This window comes from Grus americana, chromosome 13 (genome assembly GCF_028858705.1).
Source record: "Grus americana isolate bGruAme1 chromosome 13, bGruAme1.mat, whole genome shotgun sequence".
Taxonomy (NCBI): domain Eukaryota; kingdom Metazoa; phylum Chordata; class Aves; order Gruiformes; family Gruidae; genus Grus; species Grus americana.
This window is the reverse complement of record NC_072864.1, coordinates 3,043,191-3,071,188: the sequence shown is the minus strand read 5'-3', so window position 1 is coordinate 3,071,188 and position 27,998 is coordinate 3,043,191. Positions and strand designations below refer to the sequence as shown.

Sequence of the window (27,998 nt, the reverse complement as noted above, 5' to 3'; positions counted from 1 at the left end):
AAACCACGCTGCAAGAGAAATACAAAATATAGCACTTTAATTGCAGTAACATTAAAAAAATTACAAAAAAAATTTAATAAACCTCAGGCATAAAATAAATAGGCAGCTTAGTAGCACGCACACGTGTGCAGTCCTGGTTTGTGTCAGCTGCAAGCAGCTCCCCAGCGCCGGGTGCACACACAAACCATGTTAATGAGGATTTACACATGGATGCCGCTGCCTGGTCACGCTTGGGAGAGACCAACATGTGTGTTTGGGAGGGTGAAGCCAACTTATTCACACTATGCTGCTATCTTTAAAATTAAAGATATTATATATTTATATAAACTCCTGTTAGGAAAAATTAAGATTCCTAGGTTCTTATGTTCAACATTTACATATATAATCTCTGCATTGGTTTCCAAATTTCAAAATACTTTGGTATTACAGATAAACATATAAACCTCATAGCAAAAATACAGAGGAATTTCAGAAGGGTCTCCTTGGAAGGCATACTCTATCCTCTATCAACAGGACACTCTGGGGAAAAAAACCTGATATTTGAGAATTCCCTACATTTGAGCATTTTAAGGCTTTTCCAAGAGTCACCTCCTACCAAATCACTATTCTGAACAAGGTCCAAGTCACAGACCGGTGGGGCAGGTTATTATAGCTGTTGATTTTGAGTTCTGCTTGACTGGCCATAAACAAAGGCAACACAAAGCCCTCCCAGCCCTAACCTTCACACACAGCTCAGACCTTCCTCCTCCTCCCCCTGCCATTAGCTATAGACAACAGGACATGGACTACCCTGCTTGTACAAAAGTCATTTCTATCAGTAAAGTGTCTGCAGGACAGACCCTAAGCATCCAACCTACTTTCTCATGGCAATTTTTACTGCTGTATTTATACAGACTCTGGACTGGAATCAAAGAACAAGAACCAACTTTCCAAAAGGGAAATTTAGGCACTAGTGGGACCAAACTGGGTCTAGATCAACCCAAACCACCATGCTATGTCTGCAGAGAAGGAGGCTCAGACAGCAATCTGTTGGTTTTCTCTGAAGAGTGGCCGCTGGTGCATCCCACAGATGTCCTGGAAGATCCTGTACACCTGGTCATGCTGTGTCTCATCAGCTATGGGGAGCATGGGGCTGCTGCTGCAGGTCTTCCCAGCCTCCTCCACCATCTGCCTGACACACAGCTGCTCCACCTACACGAAAAGAAAGGTTAGGAGGACAGTGAATGAAGAGGAACCTCTTTGAGCATCTCCCACTGCTGCCATCCACCCCCACCAGCCCAGGTAGCAGGGTATGGGGTGGGAGAGATACAACACAGCAGCTGTGCCCAGACCCAAGTGGCCAGGTCCAGCCAGGCCAACAGGTCCAACTCCACAAGCACCTCTAGGAAAAGAGAAGCAGTCACAAGAGCTCCTCTCCCAGCAGAGCTACAGGGAGCTGAGGACAGGCTAGGGGACTGTCCTGGCACATGCAGAGTGATCTTCTGGTGCAAGAAGAGGTGACCAGGTCAGAAAGCCATGCAAGGAGGCATAGGACCAGTCTCTGAACTTGTAAAATCCCCTCCAGGACTTCACAGACTTGGTGGGTCTCTGCTTGCTCAAGGGTGGATGGAACACCCTCCCTGTGCCATGTCCCTGCTGCCGCAGCCTTGTTGGCCCAAGGGGTCCCACACTGGGTGCAGGCTCCAGAAACACCCTACGCATTACCCCAAGGCTTTGGGATCCCACAATTGCTTCAGCTTCTCCAGGGAGAAGTTTCTGGCCAGAGCCATGGGGACTGCCCCTCTCATCCCATTTCCTCCTTCACCCTCCTGAAGGTTTCCTCAACTCCACCACTGTCCACCACATCTGCTGGCTGTTCAGCTCAGGCTGTCCCTTAACTCAACCATCCCAGGTATTTAGTCCCCCATTTCCCACAGGAGAAGGCAGAGGTCCTAGTGCCAAGGAACAGGAATAGAGCAGGTTTCCCAGCAGTTTAGAAAAGCTTTTGCCATTTGGGAGCTTTCTTTGCAAACATGATCAACCCAGATCAAGGGGACCCACAAGCAACAGCCCAAGCACCTCTGGGGAGGCTGTAGCTAAGCCAATACTCATGCCACACCTGCCACCCCACCCAAACAGGCACACAAACAGTCTGTGGCTCCAGGGGTTGAAGCTAGAGCCCTGCTTTTGGGGGTGGAGAGGAAGAGGGCAACATGGTCCAGATGGCAACATGGTCCAGACAAGGGGTGGAGGGGAAATTCAGCAGCAGAGCTCCAAAGGGCAGCCCTCCGTACCTGGACAAGGATGAGCTTATACCGCAGGGGCACTGTGTCTGGGAACTCCTCTCCAAAGCACAGTATGACTCTGCTGTCTGGGAAGCGGCCCTGGTTGTTGTAGAACTGCTGCAGCTCTGCAAGGAGAAGGGAACAGTTGGAGGTTGCCCACCACAAGCCGCCAGCTTCAGGACCAAGCACCCTGCCATGGCAGCAAGCTGTGGGCTCAAGAGAAGCCAGCTTTGTTGTGCAAAGCCTCCAGCCAGGAGGCATTTGATAATGACAAGACGCCAGCTTATTCCTTCCTGGATCTGGTAGCATCAGCTCCTCATCCAGAGGACTTGGGTAACCCACCAGTAACAACTTTAAAGTGCTCCAAGGCAAAGGGCTCCACCCTTTCAACCCCACCAAATGGATGAAGAGAGATGAATGCTCCTACAAACCTCTGAAGAACAAGCTGGTGTCAAATATCTTCACCACCTCATCCCGGTCCAGTTTGTTGGGCCTGTCCTTGTAGACCATGGTGTTCCCACTCCAGAAGACCCTACCCTGGCACAGCCTCTTGATGAAGATGCCTTGCTTGTTGCTGTGCAGCAGGACACCCCTCTCCAGGTGCCCAAAGAGCTTCCTGGTGATCTGCTTCTGGCGGTCATTCTGGATGGTGTCAGCCGAAGGGAACCGCACATGCTCCAGGGCATCTGGGGCATACAGCTTCTCACCATGGCTGGAGGGCTGGCTGAGCGAGATCCGGCAGCCCTCGGTGCACGAGGTGGTGATGTGGCCCACCAGCCTCCCACTGTAGAAGAAGTTGATCACCATCTGGGAGTAACCTAGGAGGGGATGGGCACACATACCACCCATCAGGGAGAGACAAACCCTGCCTGCTCTCCCCTGCAACGCCCAAACCCCCTGAGAGCAGCAAAATTCCCCAGGAGCAAGGCTCATTTGATGGAGACCTACTTGCTAGAGGACATCTCCTCCAGCACTCAGCCTGGTAGTGAGCGAGAGCTCCCACTACTGAACCCCTTCCCCTGCCTTTGCTCCACACTTCTCTTGTCACAGGCAGATCTCCCCACACTAAGGCACAGCTGATCCCAGCATCCCAGGGCAGCTTCCCTCTTGCCATGGCCACAGGACAACGGGCAGGATGCGTCCCCGCTCAACGTGCAAACCCCATGGGTACTCAGAGGGGCACGGGACCTCCCAAACTCAGAGCAAAGCCTCCCCCAAGGCAGAGAGCAGAGTCAGAGCCACCTTCTAGCCACCACACACGAGAACCCCAGAGGGGCTTTTGATGGCCACAGTCCACAGCCGAGCAGGGGAGCTGCCTTACCTGAATGATGCTGCTCATAGCCAGAGTATCCGTTCATCAGGGGCAACGCTGTGGGCAGAGAAAGCCAAGCTGTGCCTGCGTGCCCGGCTCCCAAACCCCGATCTCCCCCTCTCCTCCCCACCAGCCCTCTGGTTTTCTCTCCCAGGCACATCAGGCTTCCCAGCTCCCCCACGGGAGATGCCAGCAAATACTCCCACTTACATTTAATCGTGTGCAATGTACACGCTCGGGTGCCTGCTACCAACCACAGCGTTCAAAATTAGTACTTTAAGTACTCTTAATAAGGAAGATAAAAATACGGCTGTTGTCCATTATTCATTGCCGTACAGTAAGTTTTTCCTGCCCCAGACAAAAAGCTCAGCCCCATTAACCACCACACCCGCTGTCACCTACTTACCAGGGCTGGGCTGCTGCACCCACCAGTCGGGTATCGGGGGGTTCCTGCAGGTCTCCTGGGGGGGCGAGGGGCTTCTCTTGATGATCCCCAGATATTCATCTACGCTGGGGGGCTGTGTGAGACCAGAGTGGGTTTGATGCCTTGGACAGCCCCTGCCCTGCACCGAGACACTTGCAGTGATCATAGAGGGTCCACACAGCAATACCAACGGGGGGTCAGTGAACTTTTTTGGTTAGAAAGAGCACATTTGGCATTCCCCAGGCCACACACTCAAATAACACCCTCAAGAGCGACTGAGCAGAAGCAGCCCAAGGTGACACAGCTGAAAAGGGAAACAGAGCTGCTAAACAGCCTCCAGCAAAGGTCTCAGCAGCCCAGATGCAAATCAAAGCACAAGCCATTCATCAGCAGCCACCTCTGCGCCGGCTCACATGAATGAGCTGCAAAACCCAGCATCACTTGCCAGGCCGACTCCCAAAGCTTTGCAGATTGAATGTTAGGGGGGCAACGCTTCATCGGGCAACTGCCTGACACCAGTCCACGGCAACCTGCAGCCACAGCAAAGGCTTACCTCTTTAATGAGCTCATCGATTGCAGAGGAACTGCAGTCCATCTCTGTGACGTCATTCAGGCCGCTCCCATTGGCAATGCCCGCTTTGCCTGGAAGGAGAGGCCAGGATGCAGTGAGCACATCCACCCCCCCTGCCACGGCTCATCTCGCCGCTGGGTTTTAGAAACCCTTCACCCCGTGAAAGTTATGAAACCGAGAACCACAGTGAAGCGGAGCCATGTAACAGCACCTCGGGGAACTTGCAGCCCCCTCCAGCTCCACCCAGAGCTGCTTTTCAGGACCAAAACCCAGTTATCCAACCCGTTATCCCAACGCAGTGTGATCAGCAACAAGGCAAATCAAAAATCTGGCCGGTAGCAGGGACAGAGCTAGAGCAGGGGGTCTTTTTTTCTGAACACCCCAGAGACCGGGGCTGCCGCTGCTTCTCCTTTTTCCACCAGCCACCCCGAGCGCAGTCGTGCTGCCGGTGGGAACCTGCAGTACCATTTGCATAGCAGCAGCACGCCCCCCGTGTGAACATGGCTGGAGGAGACCGAGATGCTAAAGGCAGATTTCCTGACAGCGAGCTTTTTTTTTTTTTTTTACAAGTTTTTTACTTTTAAAAAAAGGAAAAAGCATACACATGCCTAACCACAAATAGAGATATACTTAGCGCAACCTGCGCCACACCGGACATCGCAGCAGCAACTGCACTCTGCAAAATTACTGCTACTCTAATCACGGCTGGCAAGAAGGGATTTGTTGCAGCTCCATGCCATCCGCCCAGGGCGGGCATTGGGAGGACAAGGGGCTCAAGTACCCCCAACCAAGGGGAGAAGAATTTTGGATTTGCCCCTACAACACCCTTACAGGATGGAAGCTTACGCAGTGCTGCAGTTATCCCCTAAGCAGCTGTTTGGAGGGAGAGAAAAAAAATCTTGTCCTTCCTCCTCCCCTCCTGCCACTGCGGTGACACAGGGGACATCTTTTGCAAAGCAGGACAAGCAAAGCATCACGGCACAAGAGCAGAGCCTGGCCAGGAAGCTCCGATGAGATGTAGGTCAGCAGCACAAGCCTGTGGTGACTCGTAGGACTGACCTACACCTTGGGGCCAGTCCCTCATCGGGGCACTCACATTTCTGTTCCTCCTCCGGCACAATCCTGTAGACTTTGTAGGGCTCGGAGATGTCCAGCTGGGACCTGTCTGTCACCTCCTCAAAGTCGGGGCTCTTGTTCAAGGCACAGCGCAGTCGTGTCTTCCACGTGGCCGGCTCCGCTTTGTCACCTTCTTTGAACTTGCCTTTGAAAACAGCCCAGGCCTAAAACAAAGCAACAAAACAAATTGTCCACGTGAGCTCTGCAAACCCCCTCAACCCCCAGGGCAAAGGAGCTGCAGAGATTTTGCATTTTGCTCTCCCCACCTCTCTGCCCCTTGCACCCACTCAACCATCCCATAGGTATTCACCGTTTCGCTCCTAGACTGCGGACACGTGCGCGGCTGCCGCACGTGGGGACGGGCATCTGGGTGCAGAGCAGCACCACCCACCCCAGCGATGCACCCGGGCACAGGAAGGGCTGCAGCACCCAGGGTTTAAAAAGCAGAGGTCAGGATCATATTATTATATTATATTATATCTTATTATGTGGCTTCATCTCTGCACTGAGATGTCAGGAGCTGCTGGGGATGCGAGGAATCACTGCTGAAGCAGTGGTGTTCCTAATGACCTGGCAATACCTCAATTAACAAAATAAATATCAAAGTAAGCCACATTTTCCAGCTCCTGACTAATAAGTAAAAGCTGGTTTCTTTTTAGATTAGAACATCATTTGTGCTTTTGGTGGGAGAATATGTTTTACCACTGAAGGGAGACTGCAAAATATGGATTATTTTTTAAATATACATATTTTATAGATATTTATATATTTCCAGATGGCTGAATTTAACGCCATCCTCATAACTCAGCACTCCCAAACCAGCCACTGAGCAGCTGTCACTGCCCTGAAAGTGAACTCCCTCACCAGCACAGACATTTGGCAGCAGGGGCAGAGAAAGGGAATTCCTAGGGGAAGAACCTGACCTTTTTGGTTCAGGATGGAATTTTCCAGTTTTTCCCCAAAACTGGAAATCCCCCCCTTCCGTGAAATCCAAACCTTCCTTCCCTCCTGCAAAGTCTTTTTGTCTTTTTTTTTGGTAAATCCAGCCTTTTATCAAGGATAGCCTGATAAGAAATTTAGAGCAGGTCAAAAGGAACACGTCAAGCTCCTCCTCACCAGGTGCATCCTCAGACCAGGATGCAAACATGCTGAAAACAAACCTAAACCTGGCACCAGCATTTGGCAAAGAGTAATACAAACCCCCAAAAGAGCCTGGAGACCAATTGCAGGGTGAAGCATCTCCTGCAGGGATTAGAGATGCAAAACCCACAGACAGCGTGGACATCTCCCACCAGCGGGACTGTCAGCAAGGCAAAAAACCAGCATTGCCAAGTCCAGGAATCGTGGAGAAGAGGTATTAATATCTGTCCCTACCTTGAAAATGGAGGCATCCACCTCCTGGTTGTAGTCCTGCTTCCCAGCGTGTTTCCAGGGGATGCGGAACATGGTTTTCTCCTCATTCTCCCAGATGAGCCCAGGGTACATCTCGCTGTCGATCTGCTCGATCAGCCACTGCCGGAGTCGCCGCCCGCTGTTACGGTCGCACATCCTGGATGGAGCGAGAGTTCCAAGCCCCGTTAGCTCCCCCAGCACCGTCCCACCACAACTGGGGTACGAGGGATCGTGCCGTGCTCCGGTTTGCCACACGCACGGCTGGCAGTGGCCCTGCCTGCAGAGACAAACAGCTCTCGGTGGCTCTGCAGGTCCCACAGCAACATCTGCACATTAAAATCCCACCCTGCTTCTTTTATAATGAAAAAAGATCAAGGCGATTTCCTCTGAATTACTACAAATTCTCCCTCCAGCTCTACCAAAGCTCTGCTCACCAAAACAAGCTGACTTGGTGCTCTGCTTACTCCTTTTTTTGCTGCGGGATAAGTCACATACGAAGCAGATGGACAGGAATTAAAGTGCCCAGTTGTGCTGTCACCTCAACAAGTGACACCGGACAGGCCACCCCAGGGCAGACACCCGTTAGCATCTGCAGGAGATGGAGCCAAGCGCCGTCCCCAGCTGGTCTTGGCACAAGGGTCTGTCCCGGAGGAGGCAGCATTGCCTTTTTGGGGAGCAGGCACTGGTTCCAGGCAGCACCCAGAGTCACCACAGGGATGGGGCCACACAGCCAAGCCTCTCAAACAGAGGACCGACCCATGGAAGGAGCAGGGTGACATCAAGCCACCTTTGCAGGGGACCTCAGGTCATTTTTAGCCAAAACCACTGATTGCATGGAGAAGCCAGGAGAAAGTTTCTCCCACCCAGCTGGAAGCAAAGTACCAGGCTTAACCCTCTCAGTATCCCCTGTCACCTCCATGGCAAGACCTGCAGGGACTTAGGAGCTGGTGGCCTGGCAGAAATGGCCAGCAGCCTGACCCTCCAGGCTTTTTGGGCTCACAGCGCTCCTCCAAATTTTACCAGACTGACTCTCCCTCATTCTTTTTTTTTTTTTATTTACTGCTCCATGAGAAGGTTTTGGGGAGAAGACCAGGATGCTCCCAGCACAGCCTGAGACCTGGTGGCCCCAGCTTTGCCACAGGCTCACACCAGCTCAGTGCCACCAACTTCTGTCCCTTCTCCGTTACCCTACTGCTGCACAGCAGGACACACGGACCCGCCTGGCCATCCGCAGCGCAGCCTCTGCTTTTAAGGCTAACCACAGCTAACATCACCAACCCAAACAACCCTGATCCCAGGGAACCTGGATCCCAGCTGCCCCTCCAGAGCAGGACACCCCAAAGCACCTCCCGGGGCACTTCCCCAGAGGGACAGGGGTGCACACCACCGCTCCTGCGCAAAACCTCTTACCCCGGAGTTATGCCAGCACAGAGAGCCTCAGAAACGCTTGCTGAAACGGGACTCTGACTCAGCCTGTTTTCTCAAAAGCCTGTCCCCATCACTGGGGAGGCCAGGGCTCAGTTTCCCCCCCCCCCCCCAAAGGCTGGACGTGCCCAAGCACCACCAGCCAGCGCACACCAAGCGCTCCAGCACAGCTCGCTGGGCACCGACCTCACGCGGGACAAGCAGCCAGAAAACTTGGCTGGCAGAGGCAGCACCGCACCAGCACCCCCACCCCGCACCGCATCCAGCCCGGGCTTTGCCTTGGGGCAGCGCAGCACCGCCACGACCCCGGCAGCCGCTCAGCACCCAGCGGGCTCAGCCCTTTGCGCCCCCGCACGCACGGGGACGGTGGTAGCGGGCTGGGTTCGCCCCGCATCCGCGCCCCCCTCCCACCCAGCACCCTACAGCCACATCCCGCACCCCGGGGCCGCACACTACCGGTACCTGCCCTCCTGCACCGCTCTGCGCCGCTGCCGCGCCGCCCACCGCGCCCGCCTTTTATAGCGGCACAGGGGGCGGGGCCGCCAACAACCACGCCCCCCCGCGCCGTCCCGCCAATAGCCAGCCGCCCCCCCCTCCCATGCGCGCTCAACCCAATGGGAAGTCGTCTCTGTCGCCGGCTGCCCAATGGGAAGACGCCCAGTGGGGCGCGCGCGGCCGGAGCCGCTTTCTCTGAAGCGCGCGCCTTTCCGAGAAATCAGCCGGCGGGGCGGGGACGGGGCCGGGCGGGGCGGGGGCGGGGCCGGGCGGGGCGGGGGCGGGGCCGGGCGGGACCCGCCCCGGTGGGTCTGTGCCGGGCCGGTGCATCCCGGGGGGACCCCGGGTCCCGTCCGTCTGCGGCCCCCGGCGGGTCCATCCCCGGGCTGAGCTCAGCCACCCCCACATCTGGCCATCCCCAGTCCCAGACCAGTCTCCCCAGTCCCGGATCAGTCCATTCCCAGTTACCGACCAGTCTCCCCAGTCCCAGATTGGTCCATCCCGAGACCCAGAGCAGTCTCCCCAGTCCCAGACTGGTCTGTCCCCAGTTACCGACCAGTCTTCCCAGTCCCAGATCAGTCCATCCCCCCAGTCCCAGACCAGTGTCTCCAGTCCCAGACCAGTCTCCCCAGTCCCAGACTGGTCCATCCCCAGTTACCGACTAGTCTCCCCAGTCCCAGATCAGTCCATCCCCCAGTCCCAGACCAGTGTCTCCAGTCCCAGACCAGTCTCCCTGGTCCCAGACTGGTCTGTCCCCAGTTACTGACCAGTCTCCCCAGTCCCAGATCAGTCCATCCCCCCAGTCCCAGACCAGTGTCTCCAGTCCCAGACCAGTCTCCCCAGTCCCGGACTGGTCCATCCCCAGTTACCGACCAGTCTCCCCAGTCCCAGACCAGTCCATCCCCCAGTCTCAGACCATTGTCTCCAGTCCCAGACTGGTCTGTCCCCAGTTACCGACAAGTCTCCCCAGTCCCAGATCAGTCCATCTCCAGCCCCAGACCAGTCCCCCCAGTCCCAGACCAGTCTCCCCAGACCGGTCCACCCCTGGTGCCGGATCGGTCCCTCCCATGGTGTCCCCAGCCGGGATGGGTGCCCTGGCAGCACCCAGCAGCCCCAGCCCAGCCCGGACGTTCCCAGCCGGGGCCGCTGGCCGTAGCAGGACGTAAAGGACCATCTGCAGCCTGACTTCAGATGGGGGTTTTTTTGGGATTACCAGATTACACACACATTTCTTGGAAGAAAACCATAATTACTCCCATGTGGGTAATACAGAGAAATGGGAAATGTATGGAGCTGCACAGATGGTATAATAAAAATAATGATCTAAGGTACACAACCTTTACTGTCATTTCTAATAAATAACGGCTGTAAATAGCCCTTGTTTTTAAACACCCGACTGATCCTAATCAGATCCCCCCTGTGAGATTTGGGGAGAGCCAAAAACATCTTTTGCAATCAGATACGGTTAGGAGGGTTCGTTCTTTCTTTTTTTTTTTTTTTTTTTTTCTGAGAAACAGCTTAAGTTTTGCTGGGGGGAGGTTGCACCGCCAAGCCCTGCGACACCGGTCCTGCCTCCCCGCGCTGGTTGGAGACATCCCCCCCCAGGGAAAAAAATTGTTTCTTTTGTAACAGTTCTGGCAATTTTGGGGATATTTTAAAGGGACTTCTTATAATCAAGCCTCTCCATCCCTTAGTCCCCTCTGGAGCCCGACGAGCTGGACACTAATTGCCACCCTGCTACCAGCGGGGTGATTCCATCACCTCCGGCTTCATTTTGGCTCCGCGACTTCATGGGCAGCCGGGAAAGGCAAAATCTCAATTCCCTGGGCTGAGGGGGATCCCAGTGGGAGAAAAACAAAATAATAACCCCCTTAAACTGGTTTTGGATTTTGTTTTTTTTTCAGCCTTGCACGGTGCTGGCAGCAGCGGGCTGGAAGGGAGCAAGATGCCCCGCAGCCCGGCCAGCGGCTGGCAAGGGAAAATGCGAAACCCTCCCCAGGGCAGGCAGCGGGGCCGGGAATTTCTTGCAAACTATTTCCCTGTGTGCGAGCAGCACCCCGGGAAGCTCATTCACACTTCGGCGGAGCGATTTTCCTCGTGCCAGAGGCACCGGGTTTTCGGGAGGGCTGACATCACGCGGGAGAGCGGAGCAGCGACGCGTGCAGAACTCTAAGCGATGTAGAAAGAAATGGAAATCAGTCTGGTTTGACCTGCTGCAGGGCTTGCCTTCCAGTGCCCAGAAAGCTACCACAGCTCCAACTGATGTAGGCCAAAAAGGGAAAAAATATATATATTTGCCTGGGATACTCCTCAAATTTGGGGGAAATTGGGTTTAGGAGATGCTACTTGGGCAATGGCTGCTGCTGTGATGCCAGGCATGGGTGATGCTGCAGCTTACGGGGGGCATCCCTTGTGATTCCCAAAATTCAGGGGGATTTTTCCAGGCGGAACAGCCGCTTTGGTGCCGCAGTTCCTCGAGGGGGAATGTTTGAGCCCCGGGATGGCCCAGTCGTGGGACGGGAAGAGGCACAGCCACCCAGGCTGGCGCAGGTGACGGGGCAGCAGTGCCCCGCAGAGGTTATCGCACCTACGGCAAAGCTAATCTCTGCTTATCACATATCTCCGATGACTTCCTATTAACACCGAAAACCAACTTTCTTCTCTTTTTTTTTCCTGTACACAAGTTCCATTTTTTCTGCTTCCTAAAATGATAACAGAGCCATTAAATACAGCATCGACCCGGTTTGCTCAGCTTCCCTTCAATCCACGCCAGCAGCAGCAGCGACGGTCCTTGATCTCACTAATTGCTCGCGGCTCTTTCCAGCGCAGAGCGTGCTGCAGGCACTAACCGCTGCATACCTCCGTGTAGAATAACAGACAGCAAAGGGACCCTTTTCTCAACCTAAAAAGACAGGCAAAAGCCCCCGTAATTTTTTTTCCTGGAATCCTATATGTTACGGTTAAACATCGGGTCATTAAAACTTTTAATTTTGCCGGTGGTTCTCATCAAGAAAATAGAAAACAGGACACAGTGGCGGAGCGGTCATGTCAGTCCATCCCTCCATTCTCACCAGGAATACTGCAAATCAAGACCAGCCATCCTCATGGTTTTAATCACTCTCCTCTTCTTTATTAGGAGTTGGGCGAGTCACCCCTGGTGCTGTCACACTCAAAGTACCCAGAAATTTTCATTAAGGGTATTCCTAGAAATATTTTAAAACCCGTCTTTTTTCTTCTTTTTTTTTTTTTTTTCTCACAATGGATTGCAGAACAGATATTTTTGAGAAGCCAAGCAAGATTTTTGTATTAAAAGACCAAGCTGGTGTGGAAGATTCGAAGGTTTAAATGCAGAAGGGCTGTGTCAACGGGTTGGGACCCCCCCCTTGTAGGATGGATGTGGGGAGTCCTGGTGAAGGAAGCCCGTGCTTTGGAAATGCACCGTATGAGCTTGGGATGGAAAAAGGGACACTGTCTTTTGAGATTAAAAAGACTGTTGGAGAGGGACAGCATTAAATTGCTCTACAAGTCAACTGCAATTGGCTTCTTTTGCAACTGGGGACATTCAGATCGGGCAGCAGGGGAAACCCAAACCCGCTCCGGCTCCAGGGATGGAGGCGGTGGGGATGGACAGCCTCCTGCACCGCTGGATTTCCCCCCTCCCTGGGTGGGGGGGTGTTAAGAAAAATGCCAGACAGACATCTGCCAAGGACAGGCTGGACCAGGAAAGTCCAAACACAGCGAGGGGCATCTGCAGCCCCGGGAGCCGCTCTCCCACTCCCACGGGGGGATGGCGGGGCTGGCAGCACACCCACGCCTCGGGACCACCCAGACGAGGTGGTGTCTCCCCATCTCACCCTGCTCTGGCTTTCCAGCGCCTGTGTGGGCATCCCCGTGTCCTGCCGGAGGAGCGACCAGGCTGCTGGAGAGAGGAACAGGGCTCGGTGCTGCTACGGGTGACGGAAAAGTGGCCGTGATCCACTGGGGAACAGGGGAACGGGACAGAGCAAGACACATCATCGATAAACTGGCTGGCCCTGAGGTACACACGGAGCCAGCAGCCAAGGGGGGGGGTCTGCAAGTCCTGACCCCCCCTCCTCCAACCCTCGAGCCCACGGCCGAGGCCGGCGCTGGCTTCTTCCTGCCCTAGACGTGAACCCCCCGTGGGTGTTCGGCAAAGGGAATACGGAGCTTTCCAAGCCCCAGGGCCAACGTCTGCCTTCGAGCAGCCGGCTGCTTATCTGTTCATCCATCTGCTTCTGCCAGCGCCACCTGCGTGGTACGGGAGCGGGTAGGTGGGAGCTGGAGAGCGGAGCCAGGAGCTCTCCCTGCTCCCCAGCTGCTGCTCCTTCTGCCTCTGCTCCTGCTGGGCCAGCAAACACTGCAGCTCCTCCTGGTCCTTGAACGGGTTCCTGCCGTAGTTGTGGCGGATCCAGGCACGGTACTGCCAGGACAAAGCCAAAAGAGGTTGTCAGGGTCACCGGGGGCTGAGACGCCCCCAGCTCTCTTGCAACAGCTCCGGTGGAAAGCAGCAAGCCGAGCAGGGGCAATGCCCGCCGCAGCCGAGGCCGGGGGATCCCCAGCCACAGCCAGCAAGCAGAAAGGTCCCGGTTTTGCAGGAGCTGACACGCAACGCAACACGACCACATGGTACGAGAGATGTGACAGTTCCCTCCAACCGAGCGCTCCCCGCATCCCCAGCCCGGCACAGATGGACCCGGAGAGCTGGCAGCATCCTCAGCTTCTCACGCCGGCTGCGGTCGCGACAGCAGCTTTATTTACTTTTCATTGCCAAGAAACTGCTGCTGTTCCTTTTGTGCCCGAATTCCTGTAAGAAAAGCTTCCCCACGCTTTCTCCCCACCGTGGCAGCGCAGGGACAGGCTGAACTTGCTGCCACAAGCTGCGCAGCCAAGTCGGCTCTTGCGTGTTGAGGCAGGTTTGTTTGCAGAGCCTCTTGCTTGCTGCCGGGCAGTTGTGGGGTGCCTCTCATCCCCCCCCCCCCGCCCCAGCATCGCTGCAGCCAGCTGCAAAGGCTGCTCCGGCAGCAGGAGCGTGCCAGTGGCCGGTGGCCAGCTTGGCAGCAGGCTGAGGTCCAGAGATGGCTGGGAAGTGAGAGACGGTCTGTAGAAACGCTTCCCGCTACTGCTGGGATGAGAAACGGTCAGACAGGCCCAGACTGCAGCGCCCGAGAGCGCGGGCAGGAACGGGCAGCTCTGCCGGGACCCGCCGTGCCAGCTGCCTGGTGCTCCCGGGGAGCGGGCAGGGCTTTGCCATCTTCCTACGTCGCTGGGAACCAGCTGCTCCGGCGAGCAGGACTTACCGGGGCGGGCGGTAGGAGCATGCCCGGCATACTAAACGCCTTACAAAAAGGATGGAAGGCACAGGGTAGCACTGCTGGGGACGGGGGGGAACCAGAGGGAGAGGGCAGGCACCCCCCATGGGCTGCCCAGCCTCGGCACCCCCAGGGTGAGATGCCCCGGCAGCACCCCAGGGCAAAGGTTTGGGATGCGGGACAGCGGGACGGGCAGCCCAGCCCTGTCCTGCCGGGGCTGCCGCAGGCGCGGGGACCACGAGCCACAAGAGGAGAAAGTCTGAGACTAACCCTGGAGGCATCCCTCTCTCCTGCAGATGGGGGAAAGTCAGCTCGGGCAGAGGGGATTTCCACCGGGAATGTCTGGATTTCCCAAATCCACTCCCTCAGACAGCGGGACTCACCGCAGCTGCTGCACGCTTGCCTCCTGCAAGCAGGAAGACCCCTCATTCAGGGTGAACCCCAAAAGCCAGACCTGATTTCCTTGCTAGAAAACAACCCCTGGGAAGTGAGTCCCAAAGGATTCAGGACAGGATTTGGGGCAAGCATCCTTGCCGGCTGCTCACAGGGGGAACATCCCTCCTGTGCAAACCACCCAGAGGGATGAAGCTCCATGGGGACACCAGCCTAGCCACCGAGATTTGGCACCCACCGAGGCTCAGCGCCCACCGCCCAGCCTCGGAGCTGGCTCTCACCGCCCGGGGAAGGAGGGAAGGAGCCGGCGGGAGGTCGGGGGAAGCACCCTGCTGCTGCTGCCAGGCGTTTCCTTTTAAAGCCAGAGCAAGAAGTGGTTACAGCCTGTTTCCTCCAGCGCTGACCACTAACCCACTGCCCTCCTCCTCTCTCCTGGAGCCAGGAGCACCCGTCCCATCTGGGACAGCACGACCGGTGTGGGGAAAATAGCCTGGCCACGGTGTGCCAGCACCACGGGGCGGGGGGGGCTCCGTCACCCGAATGGCCATCTGTGCCCCCTCTCACATCCATGCTGTCTTCTCTGCATTCACTCACTTCCTTTTCTACCCTTACCAGTCATCCTGCTGCTGCTCTTGGTCCCTTCCTTCCTTCTTTATCCATCTAGCTCCGATAAGCACCATTTGCTAGCTCGAAACCACAGCTGCACGCTCGAGGCGTGCTTCCTGTGGTGAGGGGCCGGCTGGCCAGTCCCAGAGAGCATCTTCCCCATTTCTACCTCCCGGGGTCCCATCTGAGGTCCCTGCTTTAGCTCGAGGAAACCGAGGCACCGAGGGATGCTCACCCGCAGCCCCGGGGAGGAGGTCCCCAGGAGGACCAACCTGTTCCTCGCAAGTTTTAACCAACAAGAAATGAGGCTTTTCCTCCCAAGCAGCCTGCCCAGCCCTTATCCATGTCTGCTCCCAAGCATCGCATTTCCAAATTGCTGCCTGCCGGGATGACAGCTGGGATAAACGGGGAAATTTATCCTCTTGTCTATCCTCAGCAAGAGCTGAAGCTCAGGTCACGGTACCCTTGCTCCTGCGTCCTACCTACACAACAGAAAACCACCCCAGAGCCACAAACAAGGTGTGACCTCTCGCCGCCAAGGTAAGCAAGCCAACTGCTGCTTGCCACGAAGCAAGGCACAGGACCCACGCAGCATCGGGTCCCCTGGGCTCCTGGCCACACAGGTACACACACCTACGGTGCCCTGCGGGACCCCCAGCCATCGTCCTCGGCTGACCTGCCCGTAACGCCCTTCCTCTTGCAAAGGTGGAGGACGCAGGGGTGAGCTGGGAGCAGGGCACTGCCGCTCGGGTTGGAGCATCCATCCTGGCTCTTCCCCTTCTTCAAATGCAGCTGTGGGTGAGTAATGCCAGCGCGCTCCCCGCTCCAGCACCCACCCTTCGCCCCCGGGGCCGTGCTAGCAGCAGTCCGCCCACGAAGGGCCATCTGCAGCGATCCTGGGGAACGCAGGGCGTTTCAAGTAAAAGGCGGCTCTTGCTAAACCCTGCTGTTCAGAAAAACACATCCAAGCGCTTCCGCCCTTGACTTTGCCTTTGGTATTTCCAGGAAAATGCTTGCAAAGCCCCCGGCCAAACTTTGAGGTGATGAAAAAGCAGCATCTAAGGGAAAGGGAAGAAAGTCCAGCATCTGCTGAGCCCAGCCTGGATTTTGGGGAGCAGAAGGAACAGCTTGGATTGGGGGGGGGTGCACAGCTAACATCACGGTCTGTGCTGGGACATGGCCAGAGCGTGGGAAGGGTTAGGGAGAGCTGGCCCGGCCGGGGGGAAGCCCCGCAGGGAATCTCCAGCACCCAGGGTGTTTTGTAATCCCTTGGTCCATTTTCTGCCCTCCTCCGTGGGTGTTTTTGCAAGCTGGTGATAAGGGGGCAGGATCGTGTCCCTCATGTGACAGCGCCTGCCCACTCCCTCCAGCACCCGGGGAGGGAACTCGGCACCAGGGAAGGGGTTGACATTTGGGCCAATGTCACATGCCGTCCCTGCCTCCGTCCTGGGAGGAGAGAAATCCCCTTGAAGGGCTTGGTGTGGCCGGAGGGACCACTGGGTCTCCGCTGCCATTTGCCACGGGACCATTGCACGATGTTCGTGGCTACAGCGGATGGGAGGGCTTCGCCTCCAAGGATGGGACCGAGTTTAGAGGCGACATTGGCTGCGAGATGCCTCGCACGCACCGAGTTGTGGGTCACTGTCTCCTTGCAGAGGTCCATCCATGGCCCATGTGCCCTCCCTGGGCGGTTTTGGACCCCGGTCCTTCGCTGCAGAGACGGGGCTGGGCGGAGGAGCAGCGTGGGAGGTGGGAGGGCAGCCAGGGAGCTGGGCAGGAGCTCTGCTGCCAAAGGCCTTTCCCTTTGCTTTCGAAGGCTTTCCGGGTCAAAAGTGCAGCTCTGATCTCTGCAGCTAGTGCTCTCCCAAGCCAACGTGCCGCCGTCGTTCCCGGCTGCCGGCATCCAGCTGGGCTCAGCTACAACAACATCCCTCCCCTGCGCGGGACGGGAACCCACCCAGCCAGGGCTTCTGCTCTCCTAAAACCTGCTGCTCCGGGTCATTTTGGTGGAGGGGAGAGGAGAATTTCTCCATCAACACTCGCTTCTCTCTGTCCCCTGCCTCTAAAAGCAGAGGACTTGCTGTCAGAGGAAGCCCAGCCAGACCCAAGCACGCCCAGCCGTCCCAAAGCAGCTCACAAGAGCCTTCCTCCCTCTCCTCTCCTCCTTTCCGCTGCTGGCTCCCGCTGCGCTGCATTCCCGGGAACCGGCCCTGTGCCCTTCCTGGGGCTCCCGGGGGACTTGCTGCTCATCCGTCCCTCCCGCTGTGTGCAAACTGAGCTCTCAAGAAAAGCACTGGGCTTTTATAAAGTTTTTTTAAGTGCACTCGCATAATGTCTAGGCACTTTTTTTTTTTTTTTTTTTTTTTGCATGCAAAACCCAAAATCCCCAGGTAATAAATAGCATGCACAAAGGCAAACTTGGGCAAACAGCTGGTCCCTGCAGTGAGCTGCATGCAAAAAAGCCATGCGTGTTTGCAAACTCCGCAGACACGTACATAAGGGGACGTCAGGGCGGGACGTACCTCCTGCAGCAAGGTCGCCTCGTACTCCTGCAGCTGCTGCTGGAAGCCAAAGTTGGGGCTGACGTAGGACCTCACGGCCTTGGTGGCGGCCAGGCAGCCCTCCCAGCCCAGCTCGGTCACCGTCATGAGGTAAGCCACCAGGATGGTGGTGCTGCGGGAGACCCCAGCCAGGCTGGCACGGCACGAGGGTACAGCGTCAGGGAGAGTTATTCCCACCACGGAAGCTGGAGCAGCCCCGCAGCAAGGGACACCCATGGGATGCACCCTCCTCTCGTTGGGGTGCTAGTGGGGTTCCCCGGCCATGGGCTGGGTGGGGGTACGGAGCTGCATGGGCAGAGGGACACTGGTGGTGGCCCCGGGCAGGTGGCTCCCCCCCGTCCCGCCTCTGTGGATGCTCAGGTTTTCAGTGCAGGGACCACCCATCCCCATGGGTCTCGACAGTGGAGACCTTCCCCTGTTGCCCTCCTGCTGTTCCTTGTCTTCTCCTCTTCTTCCTCCCCACCACAAGTGACGTTCGAGATCAAGGACACTTTTTGGGTGCCCACAGGACCGATGCGAACTGGGGACGCGAGGCGGTGACAGCACCTCTTACCAATGGACAAGGCAGCCTCCCCCACCGAGCCGGCATTCGTGGATGAACTTGATGCACTCCTTAAAATGCTGCAGCCTGCAAGGAGAGAGGCAGGGAGGTGAGGACAGGAGGACTGCTCACCCCTGCAAGGTGCCCAGCCACTCCGAGGACTTCCCACCACCCTGGGGCCACCGAAGTGGGATGGCAGCAGAGATCCTTCCTCTGGCAGGCGAAGGCAGAGGCGCTGATCTTCATCTGCCAGGAAGGAAATGACCTGGGAGACTTCCCACAGGATTTCCTGCTTCCCAAGGCATCGGGATGGAAGCAGGGCGATGCCATCAGCCAAACCAGCTCAGGGAGGACACAGGAGTGAGACGATCTCCAGGGCAAGGTGTTATCTCCTGGTGCCCAAGGGACGCGCACATCCCTGTGTCGGAGGTTGTCCTGAGCCATCGGCTCACCCTTAATTCCCAAATGATGCCAAAAACACCCGGTTCCCTCCAAGGGGAAGATGCCGGCAGAGAAGGCGGCAGGGAGAAGATGGCTCCCAAGTTGTTTTGCCTGCAGATCCCCAAATGGTGCAACTCCCTTCCCCTCCTCACTCCAGGCAGCCCCTCTGGCCCCTTCCCACCCCAGGGAGGGCACGGAGAGGTGCCCGTGCCAGGGACGTAGGGCTGCCAGCAGCAACGCAGGCTCGTCCCCGGATAGCTGCCTGCCTTCCTGGAAGCATAACCAGTAACTGCCAGCGCGGCGGAGGGAGCGCGTTAACCCGAACCAGCAAGTTTTGCAGCAAAACGGGGCAGGTCAGGGAACCAGGACTTTCTGGCAGCTGAGCTGCAACACGTTATGCTGCTTCTCTCCTTCTGACCTGGATGCTCAGCAACGTGAGCAGCACCCATCTTTCTAAAGGCATGGAGACCTAGAAAATAGGATTAATAAATCCATATGTACTGATGAGATGGAGGTGGGTGTTCATGGGAGGGTTATGCCAGTGCTGGTGAGACGTATCTCTCCTGCTCATCACTGCACGGGATGCTGGAAGCCACTGCTGGTCCCTCTCGAAGACAGCGGGCATCCCCGAGAGCCCCCGCCGAGCCAGGTATTCGGCTCTTCGGCACGTGTTCGCAATAAACGCTGCCCACCCCTGCTCGCCCTCGCGGTCCCACCAAGGCCAAGGGGGGAAGATTTGAGGCAGAAAACCTGTTTCTCAGTAACTTGGGCTGCTGGTGGACTGCCTGACCACACAGCCCCAGCTTTTTTAGGAGGAGAAGAGGATCCCTTTGGCACAGCCGAGCCAGAGCCGCCCGGCAGCGAGCGCGGGAGCCAGCAGTGCCTCTGCCCCGGCGCTGGACTTCCTCTGCCTCCGCGTGATGGGGTGGGCGTGCGCCTGCACAGCCTTCCTCATTTCTCAGAAGCCAAGGCATGAGCTACCACAGAGTTATTCCCCCCCCGTGCCCCTCGCCAAGGGTTCGCTCCCAGTGCGTCCTCCGCCGAGAGCCCCCCAGGGCTCAGAGCCAGCTTCCCTGCGAGGGCAAGGCAGAACCCTCTAGAACCGTCCGCATCCCTGCTAGCCCCTCAAAGGGGATGCTCTTCACCCTTCCCTGGGAGGGGGATCCAAGGGAATGCTGCTCTTCACCCTTCCCTGGGAGGGGGATCCAAGGGGATGCTGCTCTTCACCCACCCCTGGGAGGGGGATCCAAGGGGATGCTGCTCTTCACCCAGCCCTGGGAGGGGGATCCAAGGGAATGCTGCTCTTCACCCACCCCTGGGAGGGCAGGGCTCAGGCACCTTCTAAGAAACCAGCCAAGGACGTACTCAAAAATAGCAGGGGGTTTTGCTGCCCAAGAAGAGGAGGAGAGATGGAGGAGTCTCTGAAGCTGTGAACATACTAAAAACATTGAGCCTCTCAGCCCTGGAAGGAGATGTCAGTCCGTCGCTCCTCGTGGGCTACGAACGTGCCTCGTCCTTGACCACCGCAGCGAAGAGACCATCACCGTTTGGGGGGCCTTTCCCTGCCTAAAGCTTGTCCCAGGGGATTTCTCCTCGTCCTACTTATCTTCACAGAGCAGACAGCATTCCCCGGGGCCTGCTCGCGTTGCCCACACAGGTCCAAGCTCTCCAGATCCCAAATCTTCCACCTCAGCCCCTTGGCTAGGACCGGCGGGGCTGCACCTCGCTTGCAAAGACACGATGCTCTCGCCTCCAGCTCCCTCGGCACGCTCGCCACCAGCCTCCAGCCTGCTCCACGCGCACACAGCATCGCTCTCCCAACCCATCCTGGAGAGATGCAGGTGAGTGCTTCGGCCACCCCGTCCATCCTCACCCACTCCACGGGGGGTTTTACCCCAAGGCAGCCAGCCAGAGGAAAGGTCTCCCCCTCCTCGTGCTTTTCCAGCCTCGAAGCGTGGAATCGGGGCATGAAGCCTGGTAATGCTGAGAGCCACTGAGATCCTGAGTCACAAGCATCAACTCTGCAGGACACAAAGTTCACCAGGATTGTGAAATCCACGGCATAAACTCACAAGCACAAAATAGTTCCTTGAATAAGTCTTCCTTCCGGCAGCCAGTCCTTCTTTTTTTTTTTTTTCTTTTTCTTTCTGTAGATATCCCACAAATGCAAAGAAATGAGAGAAAAAATAACAACCAAAAAAAAAAAAAACCAAAACCAAAAAAAAAAACCCCTGTTCTTGCTGAGGCAGGGCTTTCTTGTAAAGCTTCTCTTTCCGCTCAGCGGGAGCATGAGCAAGCAGAATCACACCCCCGGGCACAACTGCTCCCAAGGATGCTGGAAAACCAGCACCTCCACAAACTTCATCTCGAGAATGTCGTTAAAAGACTTATGACTATCTATGCTTTGTGTGGGGAAAAAAGTATTTATTTTAATAAGTACTTTATTTCTCTTTCCAAGGAGAACGTCTGGAAGACGGACACAAATCATTGTTCTTTCTAAACCAGTTAAAAAATGCTCCAGTTTTCCACCCTGCCCAGTAGGATAATTCTCAAATTTGATGGAAAATAAAATTTACTGACTGCAAACACCCACAGAAACAGATTTTAAGCCCCACAAATGCTATTTATTGCCTGAAAATGAACCGAAGCTTTTGCCAAGCTCAGCGATACCGAGGTTTTGCAGCATGAATGAACTGAACCTTCATCCTGCAGAATGTGAACATTTATTGACTGATAACTACCAAAACACAACCCCGGGAGGCAAAAGGATGGCAAACGACTTACAGGTTTTGACTGGAGGAATCCGAGGCCGAGATACAGAGATAGGTCATGTCCTGCAAGACAATGATGGTTACGGTCATAAGATACCTCCAAGAAACACAAAATCCCCCATTTCTCTCTTTTTCCCTCTCCCCGGCTGACCCTTCAGTGAGGGGAAAGCTGAAATCTGCTTTCGGGTGCCATCACCCCGCTCCCCACGGGGAGGGAGACCCACGAAGGGTCGCATCCATCCTGCCCCGGGGCTGTTTCCCCCCCATTTCAGCCCAGAGGAGAGACCAGGCTGTGGGGAACCGCTACGATGCTCAGGAGCTCCCCAAAACTGAGCCACCCCTTTCCCGGAGCCCCAACTGGTGAGTCCTGTCAAGGGGATGTGTGCGAACATGCACTGATGAAGTCACTCTCATCAATGAGTTATTTCCTCCCGGTCCTTTTAATACACAATAAATCATCCTGCCGCATGTTGGCGTAGGTCAGATTACTTTCCTTAAAACATCGCTTCCTCGATCCTCCCTGTTCTGAGCTAAAATTAGATTCTTTTCATCTGAGGGTTTTGATTGGGGTTTTTTGTTGTTTTTTTTTTTTTTCTTTCTTAGAGAAATGGGTGGAAATCCTGCCAGCCAGAACTGAAACAGCCGAGCACCAGGGATTGCCCCATCTCCATCAGCTCCCTGCGGCATCGCTACTGAAAGGAACCCCCTGGGTTGATAAAGACCAACCCCAGGGGCCACTTTTGCTTCCCTCCAGCCCAGGACAAATCGGGAGGCTAGAAAAAGCCACTTATTTAAGGAGAGAAAGGGCAGGACAGGCACAGGGAAACTTCTGCGCTGGAAAGACCCACGTTGCAAGGATAAGCGCAGGAAGGCTTTGCCGTGCAACTCCTCTCCGTCCCATCCACGCTCCCCAACCCCGTCCCACACTCGCCCCCGGTATCCGGCAGCTTCTCACAGGATGGGGGCGAGACGCCGCAGCGATGTACCGCTTGCCGGCTCCCTGTGGCGTGCCAGCCAGCTGCTCCCCACCCGGAGAAGCTGCCGGAGAGGCTGGGGCCAGAGGGGGAACAAAGCCGGCGGGTTCCTCATCCACATCCCTGGCTAAACCACAGCTCCCCAACACGCAGGGGATGGCAGGAGCTCGGCAGGTGGAAGGGGACCGTGCACCAGGCAGGGCCACAGGGCAAGCAAACGCAGGCAGGTTTTGCAGGACGAGCCGTGATGGGCTTCACCTTCCCAAAACCTGGCTGCACCGCGCCATGCCTGGCACCAGCCCGACCTCCCTGCGGCGAGGAGAGCCACCGTGCCAGCAAAGCCACGGTGCCAACCAATGGAGCAGCCAAAGCGACCCCGCTCCTCCCCAAACCTCGACCTGCACCCCGATCCTGGATTAACTGCCGGGCTCCCAGCAGCTTCCCCTTCCCCACGGGGCATGGTGCCCCCATCCCGCTTCAGGGAGCTGGGCCACGCATGGGAACAGTGCTGGGGTTTGCGGTTCCCAACCCAGGGCTGTGATTGACACATTGCTCAACCCACCATGCCTTTCCGGTTCCCCTTTCCACCAGCTCGGTGGCTTGCTCCGTGTTGTAAGCTCGCCGTGCGGTTTGCTACCCGTCTGGCCGTGCCCCGAGCCCCGTCAGCCCCAGCTGCTGCCCCTTCTCCAGCCACGAGCCGTTTCTCTGCACCGATTTTATGCAGCCTCCTTCCTTCTCTCCCTCCACCCTTCATGTTACTCAATGCCTTAGCGGGGAAGAGGCTCGAGTCGGTGTTTTGCTGGGGCCCCCCGCCCATCGTGGCCCCAAAGGATGAGGGGTCCAAGCAGTCCCCTTTGCCTCCCGCAGCATCCCGGGATTTGGGAGCTGGCAGCGGGTCTGACCCCGGGATGAAGTGCAGGTTGCACATGGCCATCGGCTGGAAGATGAGCAGCACGGCCCAAGCATCCCCCGCACGGGGCTGTTCCTCCTGCTGCAGCCTCCACGGGTCCGCGGAGACAGGATTTGTGCACGAAAAACCTGGCCGGCACCTCTGGCATCAACCCACCCTGCAGCTCCCTCCTGCCTCAGTTTCCCCACCCACAGCCCGAGGGGTCCGCGGGGTGGGGGGGGAACGGGCAGGCAGAGCCAGGGCGGCCCGGGACTCCTGTCCTGGGGCGGGGGGGTTGGGGGGGTGGGTTGCTCCGGGTCCCGCTGTGCCCCCCCTCCCGGTCGGGGCTGGATGCGGCCCCGGCGCTGCCATCCGCGGGGCGCCGCCGCCCTCTCGCGGTTCTCCCCGCGGCAGCACCGGGCACCCCCGCCCGGCCCCGGCCCCGCGGCTGCACACCTTCGCCCTAAAAACCATCGAGTGAGGGGCCGTGCCCCACAAAACACCCCCCTTCCCCCACCCGAAAGCCAGCGCTGAGCCCCTTCGGGTGCAATTCAGCATTGCAAGTGGTGCAAAGTGGTGCAAAAAGTGGTGCAAAGTGGTGCAAAAAGGTGCACAAAGTGGTGCAAATCCAGCACTGCTTCTCCCCTCACTGCCCCATGCCAGGAGAAGATCGTGTGTGTCCCATCTGCACCTTCCCAGCCCCTGCACCCCCAGGGGGGTCCCCCAGGCGCTCACCTCCAGCACCGGCTTGGCGTTGTGGTGGACGGAGAGGATGTGCGTCACCCCGTTCCTCACCAGGTTTTCCCGGTCCTCAGAATCTGGAAGCAGGAGCGGTGGTGTGAATCACCTGCCTTCCTGGGAGATCTGCTGGGCCAAGCACCCACCAGCAACCTGCACCCATCACCCCCAGCCCCTCGCCCCCCCACGCCAGCCCCTTCCAGCTGCCTCTCGCCCCGCACAACGTGGGAAGGGAGACCGGGCGTCGTGATGCACGTCCTTCAAAGTAAAATCCCCCTCGGGTGCACTGGGTATTCAGCAGGCTCCTAAAGCCACCCCCAAAATCAGAAATTACACTGCTAACTTGGAAAAAAGGCCGTTGTGTCCTCGCTGTTGGGTGAAACCCAAGCTTCACCCTGCTCCCCATGGGGCCAGAGGTCCCAGCGAGAAAGCCAGGCGTTGGCACACTGTAAATATTGTCTCTGCAAACACAGGGGAGGTTTCCAGCCATGGATGGGTTCCCTGGTGCTCCGGCATGGCTGGTGATCACAGATCCCCATGGATGTCCCTTTCCTGGGCTAGAGCTGCACAGGGTCACTTGTAATTGGGGCTTTTTTTTGGAGCTTTGGATCTCCAGAAGACGCTGAGGTCCCCAGCCAGGAGAAGGTCTCCTCCAGGCCTGCCGGCTGCCCAGGGATCCCACAGCAACGCGGAGGTGAAGCAGGGAAAGGCACTCACCACGGATGTTCCCAAGGTAGAGGCCCTGGACAACCTGGGAGGTGACAAAAAGGAGATTTCAGACAGTGCCAGGTACAACGTGCATCCGACATGGCGGGAGCAACAAGCTGTGAGGGGGGGGGTACCAACAGGGCATCTGGCAGCAAACTCCCCAGGCAACGATAAACCAAGCACCTAATCAGTGAACCAGCTTCACTAACGAACAGCAAAGGCTGAGCCCACCCAAACCACCAGCCCAAACCCCTCCAGGAGCACAGAGCTCAGGAAAACTCAGCACACAAATGGAAGGGCCTTGCACAGGGTCCTATCGCTATCGGAAATGCCGTGCTGGGGACTGGATTCACAGAACCACAGAATCATTTTGCTTTGAAAAGACCTTCAAAATCATCAAGTCCACCATTAAACCATGTCCCTAAACAGCTCAGCCCACCCCCGCCTCCTCCTTCAAGGTGGGGCTCCAGCAGGGACCCCCATCGCCCTGGCTCCCCGAGGCAGCCCAGCCCCGCTGCAGCTCAGGTTTGTTTTGCAATTCTATAGCAACCACCTCTTGCAAATAGTTTCAAGAGTTGCCTCCGCCAGCTGGGGATAGACAGGCAAAGGCACAGGCTATTTATAATACTTTTCTGGCCAGGATGTTGCAGTAAATGCCGTCAAGTATGCAAATTTGGTCTCCAACTCGCTGCTGCAGAGTTACGAAGGAGAAAAAGGGAGAGCTCGGGGTGTAAGAGCCCGCCAGAGCAGTTTCCAGGGCATGGAAAGGAAGAGCTGGTTCCCAGTTGGACTCGTTTGCACCCATCTGGCAGAAGACACGTGGTTTGAGAGGCCGTAGGAAGGGTTTTCAGCAGCTCTGGGTCACATCCAGCCCACCTCCACCGTTCAGCTGAACCCCAGCCCGCTCCTGGGGTGCAAACACCTGAATTCAGCAACCGTCTGCGCCCAGCACAGCAAAAGCTGGTACCATTAGAAGGGAAATGCCAAACTCTGCATCTCATCAAGTCAAAGCCGGATCCTGCAACGTGAAGGTGCCCGTGCCAACCCAGCCCCTGGCAAAGGCTGCCCGGGCTCCCCAAGAGGGTTTGGGGGCACCAGGGAGGCTGCAAAAGCCACTTTGCAGGTCAGGCTGCATCTGCAGGGGGTGAAACCCCAGTGTTCAATCACGCCAGAGCCGTGCAGAGAGATTTTGACCTGATCTGATCTCTCCATTGCTGTCCCAGAGTCTAATTTTAAACAGGAGAACACTCATACCGAGCGGCTATTTAAGGATACCAACAGAAATCAATCCCCTCTGCCAGCCCCAGAGCTCAGCTGAGCAACAAGCAGCAGTAAAACCCCACTTCCCCCTTCGCAGAGCACGGCTGCCGGGCACAGACACGTCCCGGGGGTGGCAAGGGGAGGAAATTTCCCTGCCCGGACCCCCCATCAGCCCTGAGGACCCTAATGCCATGACCTTACCACCCAAGGGACAAGCATCGAAAGCCGGCTGTCACTTTTTTTAACACCTTAGCTCATCGCTTCGGCTATAAACCCGGGGATCGCCGTTTGCTTTCTTAATTCCCTTTCTTACGTGCTTGAAGTTTCAAAGGGGAATGAGAAAGGGAAGATGCAAACGGTTGTATTTAGGGCATCGTGGTGGTCTGGGAACCAGCATCGCCCAGGGCTGCAGGAGAAAGGTCCTGCCCAAGGACCTCGCTGGCCACCATCCCGCTGGCCCCCCAGTACCTTGCTCATGCCACTCCCCATGGTTTTTCTCTCCCCAGGATCAGGATTCAGATGGCTTCTCGGTATCCAAAAAGGTTATCTGCAAATAAACACCCCAAAAATCCCAGACAGACGGTGAGATCTGCCCCTGCTCCAACAGGGCATCCCTCTGCCAAGGGCAGGACAAAGGGGGAGACACGCGTCAAGAGGGGAGCGTGCAGAGCCCCGACAAACTCAGCTCACTTACCAGCAGCAGGCTGCTCCCACGGGTCTCTGCCGCTGTGCTGGCGGGCGAGGGGAACCGAGGAGTGCGGCTGGGAAGAATGAGATAAGGATCTGGGGCCGTGGCGAGGCTCAGGTTTCTCTCCCTGGGGCTTCTGCAGCCTTTTGGGGAGGGCAAAGAGGAGAATGCTCTGGGAGGAATGACTCCCCGTCCCAGCGGTGCTCCCCGGGGCTTCGTCCTGGGACGCTGCAGGTACAAGCCCTGCGCTCAGCAGGATTTCTCTCCCAGTCACGGGAACCAGAGCAGAATTCAGAATAAAGCCCTTACCTCGAAAACCAGAGAATGGCACAAGCGATATGCAGCTAACGGAGCAGCGAGGGATCAAATTATCTCACCTTAAAAACCTTCCCTGAATTTCTCTGACGGGAAAGGCTGGCCAGCCCCCAGCCCCCCTGCTGCCTCAGCTGGCCAAGAACCCCCCAGGCTTTCCACCGCAGCTGCTAAATTTAAAACTGAGGGTCCTGTAACCAGGAAAAGAGCAAACTGAAGTCAAAGTTTGTTTTTTGGGGTTTGGGGTTTTTTTGGCAACTACAGGCAGAGCAAGGCTCTGGCCCTGAAGACGTTAAGCCACGAACCAGAACTCGTTCAGACCGCTGCGTTTAATAAAAGCTCTGAGATGGTCCCACTAAATGCCACATTTCTTTCCCTCCCCTAGCTGCAGCAATCCCCTCTGAGCACCGTGACATCACGCAAGAGGCAAGGCATGAAACATGCCTCAGGGTTTCATCTAAACCTATATATAATTTGGTAATTCTCTCTCTTCCTCACTCCATGCCGCACAGGAGCAAGGTCCGCAACCTGCCCATGCTGCTGGGAACGTGTTCCCTCCCCAGGGAGGACTGCCAGACAGAGCAGAGTTCATCCCCGCCACGCAACCGGCTCAGTTTGACTCAGTTTTGGGGCACCGACGTGCTGGTTTTGGAGCGGTTACGGGATGCAGAGCCTCCGTGGGAGCTGGGACCTGTTTACCTTACCCGTAGCTCTGCGGCACTGCTGCACCCCAGAAACGTTCCCTTTAACTGATCATATACCAACCACGAGGCTACCTGGGAAAGTT

At 56.8% G+C, this 27,998-nt stretch overlaps 2 protein-coding genes across 4 annotated transcripts; both read right to left on the bottom strand.

Moving 5' to 3' along the window:
* Window positions 1–20: 20 nt before the first annotated feature.
* IRF8 (interferon regulatory factor 8) lies at window positions 21–8,988 on the bottom strand. Of its 2 annotated transcripts, none has more exons than XM_054840120.1 (9): window positions 8,967–8,988; window positions 7,062–7,236; window positions 5,668–5,851; window positions 4,554–4,642; window positions 3,983–4,139; window positions 3,586–3,633; window positions 2,696–3,082; window positions 2,274–2,389; window positions 21–1,191 (listed from the first exon to the last, which is right to left on the bottom strand). In XM_054840120.1, the coding sequence occupies exons 2-9, from the start codon at window positions 7,233–7,235 to the stop codon at window positions 1,015–1,017; spliced, it is 1,332 nt and encodes a 443-aa protein (XP_054696095.1). In that variant the 5' UTR covers window position 7,236; window positions 8,967–8,988; the 3' UTR covers window positions 21–1,014. The 2 variants fall into 2 exon arrangements, with proteins under 2 accessions (XP_054696095.1, XP_054696096.1); XM_054840121.1 differs by having other exon boundaries at window positions 3,983–4,094.
* Window positions 8,989–12,767: 3,779 nt separating this feature from the next.
* Window positions 12,768–27,015, bottom strand: LOC129212066 (dual specificity protein phosphatase 22-A-like). 2 transcript variants are annotated; one of them, XM_054840123.1, is made up of 8 exons: window positions 26,906–27,015; window positions 26,680–26,758; window positions 24,961–24,994; window positions 24,241–24,323; window positions 21,656–21,705; window positions 18,443–18,517; window positions 17,851–18,022; window positions 12,768–13,440 (listed from the first exon to the last, which is right to left on the bottom strand). In XM_054840123.1, the coding sequence occupies exons 2-8, from the start codon at window positions 26,698–26,700 to the stop codon at window positions 13,234–13,236; spliced, it is 642 nt and encodes a 213-aa protein (XP_054696098.1). In that variant the 5' UTR covers window positions 26,701–26,758; window positions 26,906–27,015; the 3' UTR covers window positions 12,768–13,233. The 2 variants fall into 2 exon arrangements, with proteins under 2 accessions (XP_054696098.1, XP_054696097.1); XM_054840122.1 differs by lacking the exons at window positions 26,680–26,758; window positions 26,906–27,015 and adding an exon at window positions 25,337–25,421.
* Window positions 27,016–27,998: the final 983 nt, after the last annotated feature.

Bases quoted from the DNA above. Each gene is read 5' to 3' on its own strand.
- LOC129212066 (XM_054840122.1), bottom strand. From the start codon at position 25,360: ATGGTGGACTTGATGATTTTGAAG. The intron at 24,324-24,960 runs GTGAGTGCCTTT...TCCTGCTTCCAG, and splicing joins CTACCTTGGGAACATCCGTG to ATTCTGAGGACCGGGAAAAC. The intron at 13,441-17,850 runs GTACGTCCCGCC...TTGTCCTGGCAG, and splicing joins AGGCGACCTTGCTGCAGGAG to TACCGTGCCTGGATCCGCCA.
- IRF8 (XM_054840120.1), bottom strand. From the start codon at position 7,235: ATGTGCGACCGTAACAGCGGGCGGCGACTCCGGCAGTGGCTGATCGAG. The intron at 3,083-3,585 runs GTAAGGCAGCTC...ATCCCCTCCTAG, and splicing joins CTATGAGCAGCATCATTCAG to GTTACTCCCAGATGGTGATC. The intron at 1,192-2,273 runs GTACGGAGGGCT...CTTTTCGTGTAG, and splicing joins ATAAGCTCATCCTTGTCCAG to GTGGAGCAGCTGTGTGTCAG.